Consider the following 17,203-nt stretch of genomic DNA (forward strand, 5'->3'; position numbering starts at 1 on the left):
GATTCATTTTGTTACTTATCATAAAACAAGTATGGAGTGGAGTTTAAACCAGTCTTATCTCAGGCTACGCTGTTGTATAAGCCGACATAAATGTAAGGAAGCAAGTTCATAGAAGACAGCAAACACGCAATTCATAGAGCCCCCGAATGTGAGACATCAAATGTCAGATTTAGGCCCAAAAACCTGTAAGAAACTGTAACTCGTACCGTCTACAGATCACTAATCGTAGAGGTTGTGGCTCAAAAAACAAGCTTATTAGAACCTTAGTGTTAGGGACTGTACAAAATGATTGTGTTGAAACGTATGCTTCATTAAGACAACGACCTGACCCAGTTTTAATTTTATTTTTGGATCCTCCCCTCAAAAAAGACACCACCCCCCCCAAAACAATCTATTTCTGCAAGCATAACAAAATGGCGAATATTCCAGCAACAGAAGGAGTGAAACGAGCTCAAGACCACCCGTCCCAGGATTCCACCTCACAAAATATGACTTGATATGATGATATGAAATCAGAGGTCGGACTATCCATCAAATCATTTCATTCGTCTGTGTGGAACAGGGCCACGTCACATGGTCTGGAGCACAAACAGCATGCAGTAATGACAAACCGCTGGCGCACTGCACGGATAAAATACAACTAAATGGTACTGTACCATTCTTTGAAAAGGCAGCGTGTTGACAAATAACATTTTGGCTTTTTACACGACATTTCACAAAGATTGATCTGGGCGACTGTGGCTAAGTGGATAGCAGGGTCGGCGGTTCAATCCCCGGTTCCGGCTCTGCTCGTCGCATGTCGATGTGTCCTTGAGCAAGACACTTAACCCCAAAATTGCTCCCGTAGCTGAGCCTACGGGGTAGAAATGCGATAGACTCTGAATTGTAAGTCGCTTTGGATAAAAGCATCTGCTAAATGAATGCAATGGGAAAAATATCCCTTTTTGCTTCTCCAAAAAAATTGGGACTACCTTCGGACCCTTATCTTCCCCGCCAATCATTTTCATACACTCCCTTGATTAAAGATCTCTTTGTTGTGTTGTGGGACGATCCTTTTATATTTTGCATCAGTTTCAAGGCCTTAACTATGTTTACCTGCATGTTAAACCTACACTGACTGAAAACTGCATTCACTATATCTTCATGTAAAAAGTATTTTATCCTGGAATACTCGGGGCATCAGCTCCTCTTGCCTCGAGTGTATTCCAGGATAAAATCACAATCTAATGCGTTATTCATTCTGTATCGTTAGCACCACCTCTCTATTTACCTCTGCTCCACCAGAATAACACATGACCTCATCGTGTCGCCCTGCTCCGCCCTGCTCTCCAGGTTTGAAGAAGGAAACCGGAAGGACAAGGCGTGAGGGCTGACGGTAAATATGTCATCAGAGAGGCTGTCGAGACAATAAGGACATCTCATTGGTCCACGAGGAGCCAGGAGCCAGGAGCCCCCCCCCCAGAGGCTGCTGCATTAACATGAACAGCAATTAAAAAGTTGTTCAGCGCGGTGTGAATTAACAGCGGGCCCACAGTGCTCTCTTGGGCGGCATCACACCGCTTGATCATTAGCATGAAAGAGCAGCTTTGATCGGTGTGATGATTAAATTGTCTCTCTTTTTATCTGCTTCACTGCTCTGATTGAGAACAAGAGGATAAATCAGGATCATCCACTTTTCCTCCACTGGGATGAAAAAAAAGTGCTTCTTTTGTTTTGAGCTTTGCTGGTCTGAAGGTACCAGTAAGGACAAGTGGCTGAAGGAATCATACATCATCTCACAAACCAGCTCGCAGATCCATCACGAGATGTAAAAAAAGACTAACCAACGAACCACAACCAGTATCTTGTTTTTAGAATGTCGTACAGTAAATCTCAGCTTGTGGCAGCACGCAGCTCTGACATGTGCCGCCGTATTATTTATAGTCCTGCGCTCCACTGGACTTCCCATCATTCAGTTGGTTTCCTCGGGGCTTATTTGAAGCATGAGTGTGGACATAAGAATGTGATGGTTGTTCATTCAGCGTCCTACTTACTGACAGCAGCGTGTGAGGAATTCTAGATGGTTTTTTTCTCTGCCGTTTGAGAGTATTTGCTGGTCTTGGTAGGAAAACAAATATGAAGTCATTCATTTAACTGATTATGACTATGTAAATCTATTAACACCATTATATTTCACCCTCTTGTGTGCTGGATGTTGCCTAACTAACGCCATCCACTGGAGGGCTCATATTAAAGCATTTAGCTCTGTGATAAGACATATCTACGGTATTTATGAAAACATATGCTTAAAGATAAAGATCATTTGACATTTTTCTTCTGTGGAGGTCAGTGTCGGGTTACATCATCGCTGCCTGTTCTCAAACACTGAACATCACAAAGAGTCCTAGATGTGAGAGCATGAAGGCCACGACTCAGCTTATTGCTGCGGGTGCTTTTTTATAAAACGCCAAAATATTTCAACAGCTTTGTGCTTGTATAAAATATTATCACTATTATCTTACTACACCATGGCTTCGTTCCTAATGCTTTCATTTGTCTGTAACCCGTGCCTGTATTTAATGATGATCCTGTATATTATCATTACATATATTTTATCTGTCTCACATTCCGCCAGGCTTCCATACCTTCATCTCCCAAAGTTTATTCTGATCTCTGTGCAGTTCACAGAACCTAAATGAAGGTAGTGAAGAATGCCGTCTGATCGAATTTAAAAACTGAACGTTTAATGGCTCTCTGTGTCTTTGTTTGGATCTGAATTTAAAAGTTGAAAATAAAGGTTATGCTTTAGATGAGGATACATAGTCGTGTAAAAGCAAGATACTTCTTATTTGCTGGTAAAGTTTAAAAAAAAAGGAGCATGTTTTAAATGTATTCATACATTTCAGTTGCTGCAGTAAAGTATCTGGCCTCAGAAAAGCAAAGAAAGAACTTCAGTTCGGGGAAAAGCTATTCATGTGTTCACAAATTAAATATTTTCTTCAACAGAAATATTAAAATAACACAAATAAAGAACTTTTAGTTTGTAAAGAAATTCATTTATCTTGGAAGGAAAACAACTATGGATATATTTGATCATATTCTCCCATATCTAGGAGATGAGATGCAGATTTTAAATTATTTACTATTTATACTCAAACCAATATATTTTTTTCTTCCATGTTGTTAATTATTTGTCCTACTTTAAAAAAAATAAAAATAACCTGTTGCCGTACTGCTCATTAGTGGTCGGGTCTCTGGAGGATATGCGTATTATTCATACACCTGGTAAAGGGAAAGAAACCCTTTTGGAAATTCAACTGATTGTTTATGTTGATTCACTGGTTCATTTGTTTCTTTAACACTTTTGAATGAATATCTTTTCAAACAATCTCTCTGCAGAATTTGACTGAACGTGAGCGATGACTCGACTAAACACACGCACATCCGTGCACTCTGATCGTGTGTGTCACACTCACGTCGGGCTGTTTGCAGGGAAGCCATCAGCTGCTGACTAACTGGAGGACAAACAGGCTCGCTGGTCTGAGATCAGCGCAGATGCAGGGCAGACGGCCACGCAGCTATAAACAGACGAGAACAGGTTTGCTCAGCGTTCAGTCGCCTTGCGTTGCGGCTGAAAGTCGTCACTATTGAAAACAAACTAAATTCATACGAAGACCATTAAATAAAATCAAACGAACGGCCATTTCAAAGAGGTATTTTGTTTAAAATAAAGATTACAAAAACTCTTCCAGAACTTCCAACGCATCAGTAAATACAGTTTACAGCATTCAAAAGCAACATGTCAAGAGTGACGCCAACCGTGATGTATCGCCGCACAACCTGCTAGAAGTGTTTCCACTGCACTACATGTGTCCTTCAGGTTGCTACGTCTTCATTGCTTGAGCAGCAGATTGATCTTGAAAACATGCATGTTTTTAAAAGGCTGATAAGGCATTTGAATATTCAACATGCTGCTTTGGTTTGAAATGTAAATATTCCAGAAGAGGGTCAGTGATTTATGCTAAATGTACCATTTCTCTTCTTCTTTTTTTAAATATTATGTTATTTACAGCAACTGTGTTTTGTCAGTATACAAAAACATCATTACAACATCATAATTTCTTTCACTCCCATGGGGCTGGAGAGGCATCAGGGTGACGTTGATAAAATCTATTCTACTATATTACAATGTCTGTGAGTGTGAGGTGACCAGCACCTCCAGGCTCCGCCCTAGTAGCCGAACATCTGCTGTGCGGAGCCGCTCTGCTGCTGCGGTGTGGGGGGCTGGCTCTGGACGGGCCTGCCTGGCTCCGGGCCCTGGTTCCGGTCCTCCTGACCCTGTGCTCCCTCCACCACGGGGGTGACCTGGCCCCCTTCGACCGCCGGTACGGGCCTCCAGGCCAGAGTCGGGGCCTCCAGCTGGTGGCCCATGGGGTTGACCAGAGTGGTGACGTTGATAAAGTGGGCGACCGACTGGGGTGCCGTGTCCCCGCCGGGGCCCACCGTCTCTGGGACGAGTTCGGCCGGCCGGTTGTGGAGCATAGCAGAGCCGCTGACGGCGTCGAAGGTGACGGTGAGGATGGAGTTGTCCAGGGTGAGGGGCCGGTCGCTGGCCGTCAGGTGGCCCACGGCTACGGTCTGCAGGCTGGTGAACTGGGCGGGGGGGTGGCTGGCGATGGGCGTCACGGTGATGTTGGTCAGACCTACCGAGCTGTTGGGTGAAGAGGCTGATGGAGCGCTGGGGTCGGCCAGGACCACCACCTGAAACAGCAGGTCAGATGTACGGTTGTGTGTTTGATTTAAGAAGGGACAACGCACACTAACGCAGGTAAATGTGCCAGATTTAGCCATAAAGGCTAGTTTATATTTCATATGATGGAAATATGTCTAAACTTTAAATTTAATATACATATATTTTATTAACATTTGTTAAATATAATGTGATAACATCACATTACTTTAACTGTTAATTATGACTTAATATAGGATGTAACCCTTTGTTGATTAAACAAAAATAAACTTGAATTATTACATTGTTTCTTCCAGATATTACAGCATCAATTATAATTATTTTACACTCATTAAGTATGTTATTTAGTTATAATTATTTCCCTTGTGTTTTGTCAGTTTTACTGTATATAAATTATTTTTACCCTTTTAGAGGGACATGTATGACTTGTCACATCTTTTAACTGTTTACCACAATAAACAAAACCAACAAGAAGAATGTTAAGCTCCCAGTAACACAGAGCCAGATGTTTATCATCACTGCTTCTATGTATCGTTATTCATTCTGTCGTCTCTGGGCATTCGGCAAACAAAACTGCTGCCCACTTCTTGTGGTCTTTGAGAATAAAAAAAATAAATAAAAAAGGGATTGGACAATTTATTATAAGAGTAAAACAAGAACCTTTGTGAAGATCTTTCTGTCTACCTGTTGGATACTCTGCACGGCAGAGCTGGTCTCGGTCTCGTCGCCGACGATGACGGTGTGGAAGTCCGCCATGGGCTCGTGCCTCGGCTCGGCGAAGTCAGCATATTCGTCGGACTCGGAGAGCTCCGGCTCAGCTAGAACTCTCTGCTTCTTCTTGGGGTGTCGGAAAGGTCGGCCGAGCCTCTCCTGGGGCATGCCGTCTTTTTCCAGCGTCAGAGTGGGCTGAGGAGGGAGGTGGGACATTTGATTCGGTTTGTCGACATGTCACACAGGATGCATGCAACACCAGTACGTTTGTGCCTGATTTATAACTCATAATGTGAAGAAACAGGAAGTCTTTATATTATATAGTTCTATATTTAGCGTCACCACAAGGAAGTTAAGAGTCTAAGGAACATGATGTACAGTCTGCCAGAGATCAGCATCATTTCAGCATCCGATTCATTGATTTCATTTAAATGTAAATCATGCAAACACTGCATTGTGAAAGATCTGCAATCTGACCTGCACAATGCTGATAGACGAATCGTTGATTGTCGGTGCTTCCTGAAGATCATCAAACTCATCCATTCTCACAGACACCACCTGGAGGGGCAAAGGACAACAATGAGAAAAAGGACAAAAAGGACCAGCGACCGGCCCGGGGCCCCTTTCCCGACGGGACTCACCTCCGGGTGTTTGCGTCGCAGGTGGCGGTTCATGGAGGCGCGGGTGGACACCTTGGTCCCACAGAGGTGACACGACTGGGCCTCCACCTTCTCGTGGGTGAGGTGGACGTGCTTCTGCAGCATGTACTCAGTCAGGTACTTCTTGTCGCACATGGCACACGTCCACGTCTTACCCACTGCAGAGAGAGCGAGAGAGAGAGAGCGAGAGGGTCAGTCCAGCATGGCAATAATGCACCGATGTTAACACGGCGCAGGCCACTGGTGGGAGTATTTTTCTTACAGTTTTTAGAGTGCCGAGAGTTTGTTTTATTCTGGCTGCATAAAGTCAGGCTGCAGAATCTGCTCCACTCAATGTGTTTTAAATTGTAAATTGAAGTCTTGTAATAGTAGGAGACTGAGAAGTCGGGATTCTGACATGAGACACTTGCCTGTGTGGATGAGCTTGTGCGTCTCGAGAGTCGTCCTCTCGCTGAACGTCTTTCCACACAGCTCGCACATGAAGTCCTTTATACCTGCAAGCAAAGTGTCACAGGCAAACATTAACACACCGAGTTCTGTTCTGTGAAGTTTGCACCGTCAACGTCACGCGAAGACAAACGAGCGATCACACGCCTCCGTCTGTTTTGTGGTCTTAAAACTGTGTCTCACCTGTGTGTCTCTTGTAGTGTTTCAGCATGTTGACCTTTTGGGCGAACTTGCGGCTGCACTCTTTACACTCGTACTCCTTGATGCCCTTGTGAAGCTTCATGTGGTGCCTCAGAGCGTGCTTGGTCTTCATGCCTGCACAGGAAAGCATCTGCTCGATATTGTGGTGATCCAAACATCAACTATTTAAATGATCTGTAGCGCATGGTCTAAAGTGCATAGCTCATGTATTTAGGGGTGCGTTTGTCAGCCAAACGGTGCATAATCTGGGCGCAATGTAAGGTGCAAGGGGCAAAGGGGTTGTATTTAGTATGTTAATTAATGATAGCTGTGTTTTGGGTGTAACATGAATAAAACCAAAATCTGTGTCGTCTCCCATTCCTGTTAAAAGCCAGATGCACCTGACACATTGCTTTTTAAATGGCAGATTTGACAAATTGGAGAAGCGAGTGGTTTTTCTGCAGTGAAAACGTTTTAAAATATGGATCAGAGCAGAATATTTTGTGAGATAAAAAAAATGTTGTCCATTGACGACCTGAGGAGGAGTGCTGCTGTGCGTTCCTGTATGTGTAATACGCAGTGTCGGCACATCTTACTCTCTGAATAATGTGTCCTTTAAACAGCAGGGAAATACTGCACCATTGACTTCAGAGCAGGCTTTTGCTGCTCAATGGCTTTCTGTTGCCTCAAGATAGCAATGCGGCAACAACACGCCTGACCCTCCTTTTGAGACCAACATGCCCGTTGGAGCACCTACGTGCTGACGGTGCGGTTTGCACAGTGACAGTGAGCGCGTTGCAGCAGCCTGACCTTTTCCGCACTCTGCACACAGGAAGTCCCGGATGTCGTCGTGAACCCTGAGGTGCTCCTTCAGCATGTCCTTCCTTGCGAATGATTTGCCACACGTATCACAGCCGTGGCTCTTCACCCCTGGAAGACCAAACAGACGCATGTTAGGCACTCAATCAGCACGAGAAAAGAAAAACATGTGTTGCCATCTTGTGTCTCTGTGAGTAACTTATGTTTCTATTACATGTTATTATGCCAAACATGTCAAAAACCCCATGGCAACATTATACTTCCTGCTCACATCCATTCCCCAGAGCATTATGGGAAGTGAAACATGTTTATCACAGAGAGAAGTAAGAAAAAGAACAATAGGAAGTCAAATGAGCAAATATTGGATGTTTTTCTTTGTTTGCACCATCGATACATTCTTTAGACGTTACTAAGACTCATAATGTCTCATCAACGTGTCTCTTATCCCTCGAACACGCGCCTCCATCTAATCACAGAGATATTTGCAGTGTGTAGACAACCCGTGGATGCAACGCCAACAACTTAAAGATTTCTTGGAGCCTTCGGAGGTAATGCAGCAGTTCATTTTAGAGTCTCGCTCTCGATGCATGCAAGTCTTTGTTTCACAGCGTTGCTTTACAACTATTTAACCAAAGCATGTGACCATTTGGCATCCTTGTCCAGACATCACACACATAATGGGACAAACGTACGTATAAAGAGATCTCAGGCCGTCGCTCACCAGTGTGGATGATCTTGTGCCTTTCCAGGTTACCGATGCTATTGAAGATTCGGCCACAAATTTCACACGGGTGGATGTACCTTTAGGGACACCAGAGCAGATTAGAAATGATTACAATGGCTTTGGACCTCACGGTCATTTGTTATACGTTACATTTACACTTTGAAATTGCCTTTCCTGTTCCAAATACTTGGACCAGGCTAAAGCACAAACACAAAGACCACAGACACCAACGTGAGCTGGAAGACGTCTCATGTGCTTACTTCTGCACTGCGGCGTCAGGCAGCTGCTCCCTGTGGATGACCAGGTGAGCGTTGTACGTGGCCTTCAGCGCGAAGCGTCGGTTACAGATGGCGCAGCCGTAGCCTCTCTCCTTATGCTGCTCCAGGATGTGCCTCAGGTACTCTTTGCCCTTGGCAAACGACAACTAGAGATGCAGGAGGATGGAGGTTTGTGAATGAGTGTGAAGGAAAAACAACGCAGGGTACACACAGTCAGTTTATAGCACTATCTGATCTAAGCTTCACGGCCTTGAGCGCGTTCAGTGAACGCTGCTCGGGATAACGTTGAAACATTCTGTATTCTAAAATGTGCTTCAACTCGCGGGAATGTTTGGATCTTATTACAAGTGAATAAGATGAAGAACTTAAAAAGTGTGCAGGGGATCTCCACGCCCCCCAGGACAAAGCTTACTTGGCATTTCTTGCAGTTGTACTTGTGGTGCTCGGGATCGTCTTCCTCCTCCTCCTCCTCGTCGTCATCGTCTTCGGCCGTTTCGTCGCTGTCGCCTGCCGAGATGCCGATCTTCTTGATGAAGCCCTCTCTCTCCTGCTCGTCCATTAAGGCTATATCCTGGAGCAAACAGAGCTCTTTGAAATGATTCATGTATTATCCAGACGGGGAGTCCCAACCGAAATCAATGAAACGTTGATACCTATCCGAGGAATACATTGTGACCAGCCATACCAGCAAAGTCTACTTATGTTCATCGGTTACATCGCAGAGCTCCTGGACAACAAAATGGACGACAGTCTTAAATTCAGTGCATGTGCAGGATCAGGCTCGTCACGTGGTTGTGCATACGAGGTGTTGCGGAGGCACTTTCTTAAAAAAAACAGGTTTGAAATTCAATGATGAATGTATGATTACATACATGCACAAATAAGTTAGTTATAATAGACGGTTTCATGAACAGTTAAGAGTTCCTCTTAGTAACTTTAAGTGAACATAGCAAAACCACATGGTAAAAATAAGCACAAATAGTAAAAGTACTCATTATGCAGAATGGCCCATTTCAGAATCTGGTGTATTATATTACTGGATTGATTGATTGGCTCATCACTTTAATGTACGAGTTCATTTAAATGATTTGACACACTTTAAGGTACCGTGGGATCAACAATGGTTTGTCTTAATCTGTAATAATTCCTCATTATGATTCATTTCTTATTATATTTTGTGTTATATGCACAATATGCAATATTGCTCAAACTACGGGTATTAAACAGACTAAAACAAATAAAAAGCACAATATTTCCCTATGAATTACAGTAGAGTAGAAGTACCTCTAAATAGTACAATACTTGAGTAAATGTACTTACTTAATCTCCACCACTGTAAATATTCATCACCACTTGATATCATGCCACATTCCAGACAAGGCCTTCTTACCGATCTACTTTGTCGGAACAAATACACACAGCTGTAGGTGCTGATGACTGATGGTCTATTTAAAAAAAAGTCATATTTTGAATTTATTTGGAGAAACAAATATAAGCTGTTTTTCTTGTGATCCCCACGCCTGTGCCTTATCGCTCGCTGATGAAGAAAAGAAACGCGGCGGTTAAACGTGAACGACAGAGAAGCGGCGGGCCCGACTCACCTTGAAGTGAACGTGGATGTGATCTCGGAGGACGTCCACGCGGAAGAACTTGCGAGCGCAGATCTCACAGGTGTACTTCTTATCACCGTGAGTCAACAGATGCTTGTTCATGTTGCTCCTGCAGGAGAACACCTGTGCACACAAACACCCACGGTAAAACATTTTTACCCTCCTCTCCTCGCGTGCAGCTCTTTGACCTGCAGCCATGAATCATGGCTGCCGTGTAGAGCGCTCACCTTGCCACAGATGGGACAGGGTGACGGCTCCTTCCTGTACCTGGTCCCTTCTTCTCCATTGGCCTCCAGCTCCTCTCTCTTCATGTGCTTTGGTCCTGTCAAGATGCATGTTTATTTATGTTTTGGGCTTAGAAGCAGATTTTTGATCCAGTCCCATGTTTCTAAAGCACCTTCATCTGGATTGTTAATGACGCACCTGAACACAAAGTCAATTTCCCACACAGAGACAAAATGAAGTCGAAGCTCTCCGCCCTGGTGAAACTCACCGACGCCGTGCCTCCTGTGGTGCTCCTGCATCACGTCTTTGCGGTAGAACATCTTGTTGCAGATCTCGCAGGAGTAGAGCTTCTCGCCGTGCTTCTTCTTGTGCTTGGAGAGGTTACTGTTGGTGGAGAAGAAGCGCGAGCAGATGTCGCACTGGAACGTCTTGTCGTCTGAAGAGCGAGAGAGCGAGAGAGCGAGACGATGATAAAATGAGACGGAGGGGACCCCGGCAGGAATGTGATCGGGAAACATCTTTCAAAAGGAAGAAAAGCGAGGAGATGATTCATTCCTGAGAGACTATCCTACCTGTCCGACAGTTGTGGAACTTTAAGGCATTTTCCAGGCGGAAGGATTTCTCGCACGTGTTGCATTTATATTTGTAGTCCTGGTCAATCTGTTAGAAGCACATAAATAGAAGACTCATCGACTAGCAGGGTAACCAAAAGCTCCTGAGCCACCAGCTCTGCAGTCTAACTCACCATATTCTTGCTGTGCTTGTAAGAGATGTGCTGCTTCAGACTCTCCTTGCGGCTGAACAACTTGTCGCATTCATCGCATTTGAACAGCTTATCACCTGGGGACAATGCACATAAAAGGGCCGCTTAATGCATCCACTCATTCCCAACGTTAACTGTATTTGAATGATGCGATGAATCCAACGCTGCTCTGAAGAGCCAAAGATCAGCTCCTCTGCTCACTGATCTCCGCGTACCGTGAGAGCGGATGTGCCTGTTGAGGTTGCTGCTGTTCTGGAAGACCTTGTTGCAGAGCGAGCAGCGGTAGACCCTCTTGTGCTCTCTGGGTTTGTGTCTCTTCGGGACGGCCCCGCCGTCCGGAGAGCCCAGCAGGCTGCTGCTCTCTGCTGCTGCTGGCTCGGAGCTCGCCACCGAGGGCTTCACATCTGCACACATCAGGAACCCAGTGTCAAAGGGGAAAATATAAGAACAATACAAATTGACAGAAATGATCTGATTTGCTTTAAACGTAAACACTTTTGTTTTGAAGATAATACTTTACAGTTGAACCTGTATTTCACGAACGTTACATTAAATAATCAAGATGCATAGGAAACACAGACAAGCTATGTGAGGCTGTACGTGGGCACAGCGGTGCTTTGAGCTTAATGCTAACTATGTATGGTATAATAATATACATTTACCATGTTCCCCTTGTAGTTTAGCATGTTAGCGTGCTAACATTTGCTAATTAGCACTAAACAACTTGAAGCTGAGGTTGACTGGTTCCTCATTAGTTATGCAGGTATTTGGTCATAAACGACAGTAAACTTTTGACTAGAATCACTAAAGCGAGTAAGATTCATCCTCTGGGGACCACGAATGTACAAGATTGTATTCAGTAATTGTTGAGATATTTCAATCTGGACCAAAGTGGTGGTCTTCTGTCATTTGTCCCCAGGGCGAGGCCGCTAGCCACCAATCACAGACTGCCTCAGTTAGACATTTCTAACATTTTCCCAGAATGCCATCTGATAGCCTCTGCAGAATGTGCCTGAACCTGTTGCAACTTGATCACTTCAGAGTTGTGTGTTACACATGTAGGAAGAAGGTGGTGGAGTGATGAAGGTGGTGGAGTGATCGCAATGTGCCTCATCAGCAAGGCCCGGGACTCTTATCCCCTCCTATAGACCCCACATGCCACATGGACGTCTTCACATCTGTCACATATTCTTTCACACTTCGTACTGTGAACCTTTGTACAGTCATGGGACAATGTGTTTATTTGTGCTCAAAACTTCCATTTTAATTCAGATATATTGTACATATCTTTATTGTATTTTTAAAGTATTTTTCTTCTATTTTATATTCATGTTATTTGAACACATTTTTATAGTATTTTAGGATTCTTGCAACAACTTACTTTTATTTTTAATTTCCCCGTACTATGTACAGCAAAGCAAATTCTTTGTATGTGAAAACATACGTGGTGATAAATCTGATAGCAAGTAGAGGATAAAAAAAAGTGAGCGCTGTATTGCATTGTGAACTCTAACCCTATAGTATCTGAGATGAATTTCTAATTATATGTTTATGAACACCAGTCATGAACTGACACAAATGCTGCTGAATAAATAAGACGTTCTAGATCAGGGGTGTCAAACTCATTTCCACTCTGGGCCACATCAGCATCACGGTCGTCCTCAAAGGGCCAGTTGTAACTGTAAGACTGTATAACTAACTTCTCCCTGACATATTGTTAAATAACTCTCTCTGCATTTGATTGTTGTTTATTCAAGTGTAAAGATATTGTATCATTTCTGTTATTATAACATAAATAATTTTAATTGAGGGTTAAGAAACCCACATGACTCTATCAAAGATCAAACTATTAAAGCAAATAACAGACAAATATCAAACACAAGTTATGACATTAACTTTGTTCAAAGCTGTTTGTGTCACCTCTCTGCATCACTAATGTTCCTCCCTGTCGTCGTCCTGTGCATGCAGCTACATCCAAGAGCTCCTCACTGAGAGTCAGGTCTGATGAACATGGATAGATGATGTATCCGTGTTGTCTGTGCTTTCATCAACAGATAATGAAGAAGACGAGTACCTGCTCGTCTCTTAGCGGTCTGTGTTGTTAGATTGCTGCTAGTTCATGAACTCGGTCTGCGATGGTGTTTCTTCACAAACTGACATTTGTAAAAGTCTGTATCTGGTCGGAGCTCTGCTCACATCCTTCAGCATGCACTGGGCTGTAGCTGTGTAAATATATTCTGCTGTGATTGCAGTCTGCCTTTTAATTCTTGGACAGTTTGATGTTTTTCTTGGAGGCTAAATTTAGCTCCGTGTTTGGTGTCAAAATGCCGACGTGAATTGTATCCTTCATCACCGACATGTGGTCATGTGCCTGATAACACAGAAGACAGACCCGTTTGTTCTCCTTGAAGCACAAACATGTATTCGCTTTCCCATCTTTCATTACATTTTCTTCCCTCTGCATCAATTTTTCTCTTCGTGGACATTTTGGGATTATTTGTCAATCTTTTTCAATCGTTGGAAAACCTCTTTTCGGGCTGTTGCCTCTCCTGTCCACCTGTTGTGATAGTTTTAATGTCGGTACACAGACAACATGCAATCTCATAATTTCGACCATGGGGATACTTTTATTTTCAAGTCTAACTTTTAATTATTTGTTTTTTTTAAAAAGAGGGGAAAAAAAAATGTTGTTTTTTTGTGTTTGCTGGCGAATTCGCGGGCCACATAGAATGACGTGGCGGGTTTGACACATGTGTTCTAGATCCTTAACAACTGTCCAACTTAAGAGAGTTCGCCACAATTTTGCTCCACAAAGACCCATTTCAAACTGTCGTGTGCTTCAGGTTTGGTTTTATCTGCTCAAGCAGAGCTGCTTTTTCCTCTCACCTTTGCTTTTGCTTGCCGTAGCTCCGGGCCTGCGTCCCTTGGCTCTCCTCCCTCGGCCCTGCCCTCTCTTGGGGACCGGCTGAGCTGCGGGGGGGGCGCATACCTCCTCCTCCTCCTCCTCATCATCGGGAGCGACCAGGCTCTCCTCCTCTCGGGTCAGGAGCGGGTCCACCGGAAGTGCTGCTGCTGTCGCCGTCTCAGCCAGGTGACTCAGCATGTTGCCTGTGATCACCAGAGGGAATCAGAGTGAGTGACTATGACATGACGTTTCCACTCCTGTTGGATCCCTGTGGAGAGAAACAGTCTCTCTGCAAAGTATGACTTTCATAAAGTGAAGCAGAACAAAATTAGAGAAGTTTTAGTACAGAGAGGTCAGGCGAGTTCACCCAAATTGTAATTTTCTACACTATATAACTATATATTTCACTTATTTTATCACTATTAGTGTTCAATCTATCCAAATACAGCAGTTTGGCTGCATTTTGAGAGCGAGAATCCTCTGAGTCCATTTTGTGTCTGTGATCCATGGAGCTGTCTCGTCTGCCTGCAGTTTCTCTGAGTCTATGCAGGCCTAAGTCAGCAGCCCATTGGCCGATTTCAGTCAATGAACCCTCCTTCGACGTGTCAGAGTCCATAGAATTGAGCTGGGTCAACGTGGGATTGATTGACAGAATCGTTAGCCAGTCAGAATCAAAACTGTGCCGTCCCTCGCCAAGCGTAAAATCCGAGACGCCGAAAATCAAATCCCTTCCCCCAGCTTCCCTGGGTCAAATCCCACCAGTCTTCACGGAAAGAGAATTTTTGACAAACAAGGACCTCCGTTGAACAGATTTTGAGGAGGAATTGTGTTTGGAGCATGTAAACATGGCTTGCAGGACATTGTTGCCCAGGCTTTTTTCTTTAACAGAGTATATAACATGTGTGTAACATTCATTTTATTCGTTCCTGAGAAGTGCATTGTACGCTAAACTTTTTCAATGGAACCCCAAATGGTCTTCGCTCGGATTTAAATGAAACAGATTCAACCAACTAACTGGAGGTGATGGATGTTTTGAACGATCTCACCTGCGTTGTCTTCTTCAGCCACCGGGGGCATGTGGGCTCCAGTTTTCTCGGAGGTCTCCGGCATGTCTAAGTGAAACAGAGACAAGCTGTAAGACACAACTCACACTGTTGCCATGACATGGTACAAACAGCATCGGTGCAGCGATGTCATCTACCTGGTGGAGGTGCCGGTTGAAGTGGAGGCTTAAGCATCGGCATCTCCATCTTCTTGGCATAGAAAGCTCCGTACCAGACCCTCAGCTCCGTTCCTGGGAACACATCCTTGGGGAAAGAAAAAGCGGGAAAGCCAAAACGTTAGAAGACGCCAATCTCCTGTTTGAGATGACTGACTAAATGAATCCCTGAACTCTTGAGCCCAACGAAGCTCAGGTCCAGGATGGACGCACGCACCTGGGAGGTGTTGAAGTACACGTCATCGTCCTGCTGGTAAGCCGACAGATTCTGGTGAGTGTGGTCGGCGGCGCTCCGCACCAGCATCATCCAGTTGCAGTCCTCTTCACTGCTGGAGTCGAAACACACCCCCACGCCGTTGTTCTTGAAGATCTGCCCATCGAGAGGAGAACAAGAGAGGAAGCATAAATAACAACCACGTCCATGTATTTATAACAGAGCAGAGCATCGAGCCTGTGTGGCTGCACCTTAAGAGGGAAAGCTCCTTCCTTCTCCAGGTGGGGGACCCTCTTAGCCTCGAAGGGCCCGAAGCGTGTCCTCTTGACAAGCCTGCGAATCACAAACACTCCCTCCTGCCCGTCAGCCCCCTGTCTGAACTCCAGGCTGTTTGGCAAAGACGACCTAAAACAAGGAGCAGCTTGGTATGATTGTTATGAAACCGCACACAAAAAGTAATTTATATTGTTTCCTTCATTAGTCCCCCAGTGTAATGAGATTACATAACCGCATTGTAGTTTCAGGGGCTTGTTAAAATAAAATGTGGGGATTTGCCTGAAGGATGGAACTTCAAGTACCAGAGAGTCGGTTATGTGCAATGGCTCTTTACTCACTCGAGCTCTGTGATATCAATAACATGACACGTGTAGAGGCTTTGTGTAATCGTTCTCCTCTCCAGGAGGAGGACAGAGGTCAGTCTACTAGTCTTCTTTCTCTGGTTGAATCTCTGAAAATGGACTTAGGTTATATGGATGGAAATCCAATGTTTGATTGCAGTCAGTGAAGGTCACTCACCGGGCCCGGCTGAGGACGAAGGAGTCCTGGACGGTCACCAGGGGTCCCAGCTCGGGACACTCTGAGTCATGGTACTGGCCACAGTCCTCGCACCCTGCGACACACATCACACCTGTCACAGCAGCCCTCAGTCACACTGTGTCAGCAGTACAGCTCAGACTGGATTCATACTCACAGATGAACTCATCTGGTGCCTGTTCAGCCATTATGCCAACCTACAAACAGGAGAAAAGATCATCATACTATTAGGAAACAAGTGTCCCACAGAGCGCCCTAAAACGCACATTTATATGAGGGAAGTTCTTTCAAGAGTGAGTTAAGAGTGTTCAACTTCCAAGCCTGCACGCACATTTAACCTGGGACACTTGAATGCATCAGACCTCCCGGCCAAACGGCAGCGTGTTATGACAACATTAGCTGGCTTTTTGGTATGAGCGACACGGTTGGAGCGTGCATGCTAATGTATGCAGTCCGGGCAGGAGACGAGATCCGGGATTTGAGTCGTTCCCAAACGCTTGCCGGGTTTTAACTCCGATCTGAGCGGCTGGTCTTTAGTAAAATGTAACAAAGAACAGTCGGCATGGCGGATGGACCGGAGACGCGAACCGCCAAACCGGAGTCGATGCTCTTCAACGTCAAGCAGTTCGCGGTGGAGGCGGCGCAAGGAAGCCCGGAGCGAACCGGACAACCCGGCTGCACCTTCACCACAGAACTGCGTCGCCATTTTGTGGGAATTCGGTGTACATTTACGGGGAAACACGTTACCTTTTCTGCAAAAGACCCTTCATTTAGCGAATCCTGACTCCGGGTTCCAATCCGCTCCAGAAACGGCGCAGGACCGGAAACAAGCCGCGCCGTGTGCATTGTGGGGAATGTAGGCTCGATACAAAGCGACTCAATCAGGCATCAAAAGAGATACAAGATA

At 44.8% G+C, this 17,203-nt stretch overlaps 1 protein-coding gene across 1 annotated transcript; it reads right to left on the minus strand.

Moving 5' to 3' along the window:
* Positions 1 to 3,719: 3,719 nt before the first annotated feature.
* On the minus strand, positions 3,720 to 17,142 carry prdm15 (PR domain containing 15; the record flags this gene model as incomplete). Its single annotated transcript, XM_079283514.1, has 24 exons — positions 3,720 to 4,740; positions 5,414 to 5,635; positions 5,918 to 5,998; positions 6,082 to 6,257; positions 6,510 to 6,593; positions 6,730 to 6,861; positions 7,537 to 7,656; positions 8,267 to 8,346; positions 8,530 to 8,693; positions 8,960 to 9,118; positions 10,149 to 10,280; positions 10,385 to 10,479; positions 10,651 to 10,818; positions 10,955 to 11,042; positions 11,128 to 11,222; positions 11,361 to 11,549; positions 14,032 to 14,253; positions 15,097 to 15,162; positions 15,252 to 15,357; positions 15,487 to 15,639; positions 15,735 to 15,888; positions 16,279 to 16,372; positions 16,454 to 16,493; positions 17,044 to 17,142. The coding sequence occupies 24 exons, from the start codon at positions 17,140 to 17,142 to the stop codon at positions 4,210 to 4,212; spliced, it is 3,450 nt and encodes a 1,149-aa protein (XP_079139640.1). The 3' UTR covers positions 3,720 to 4,209.
* Positions 17,143 to 17,203: the final 61 nt, after the last annotated feature.

Source organism: Melanostigma gelatinosum (genome assembly GCF_949748355.1).
Source record: "Melanostigma gelatinosum genome assembly, chromosome: 14".
NCBI lineage: Eukaryota > Metazoa > Chordata > Actinopteri > Perciformes > Zoarcidae > Melanostigma > Melanostigma gelatinosum.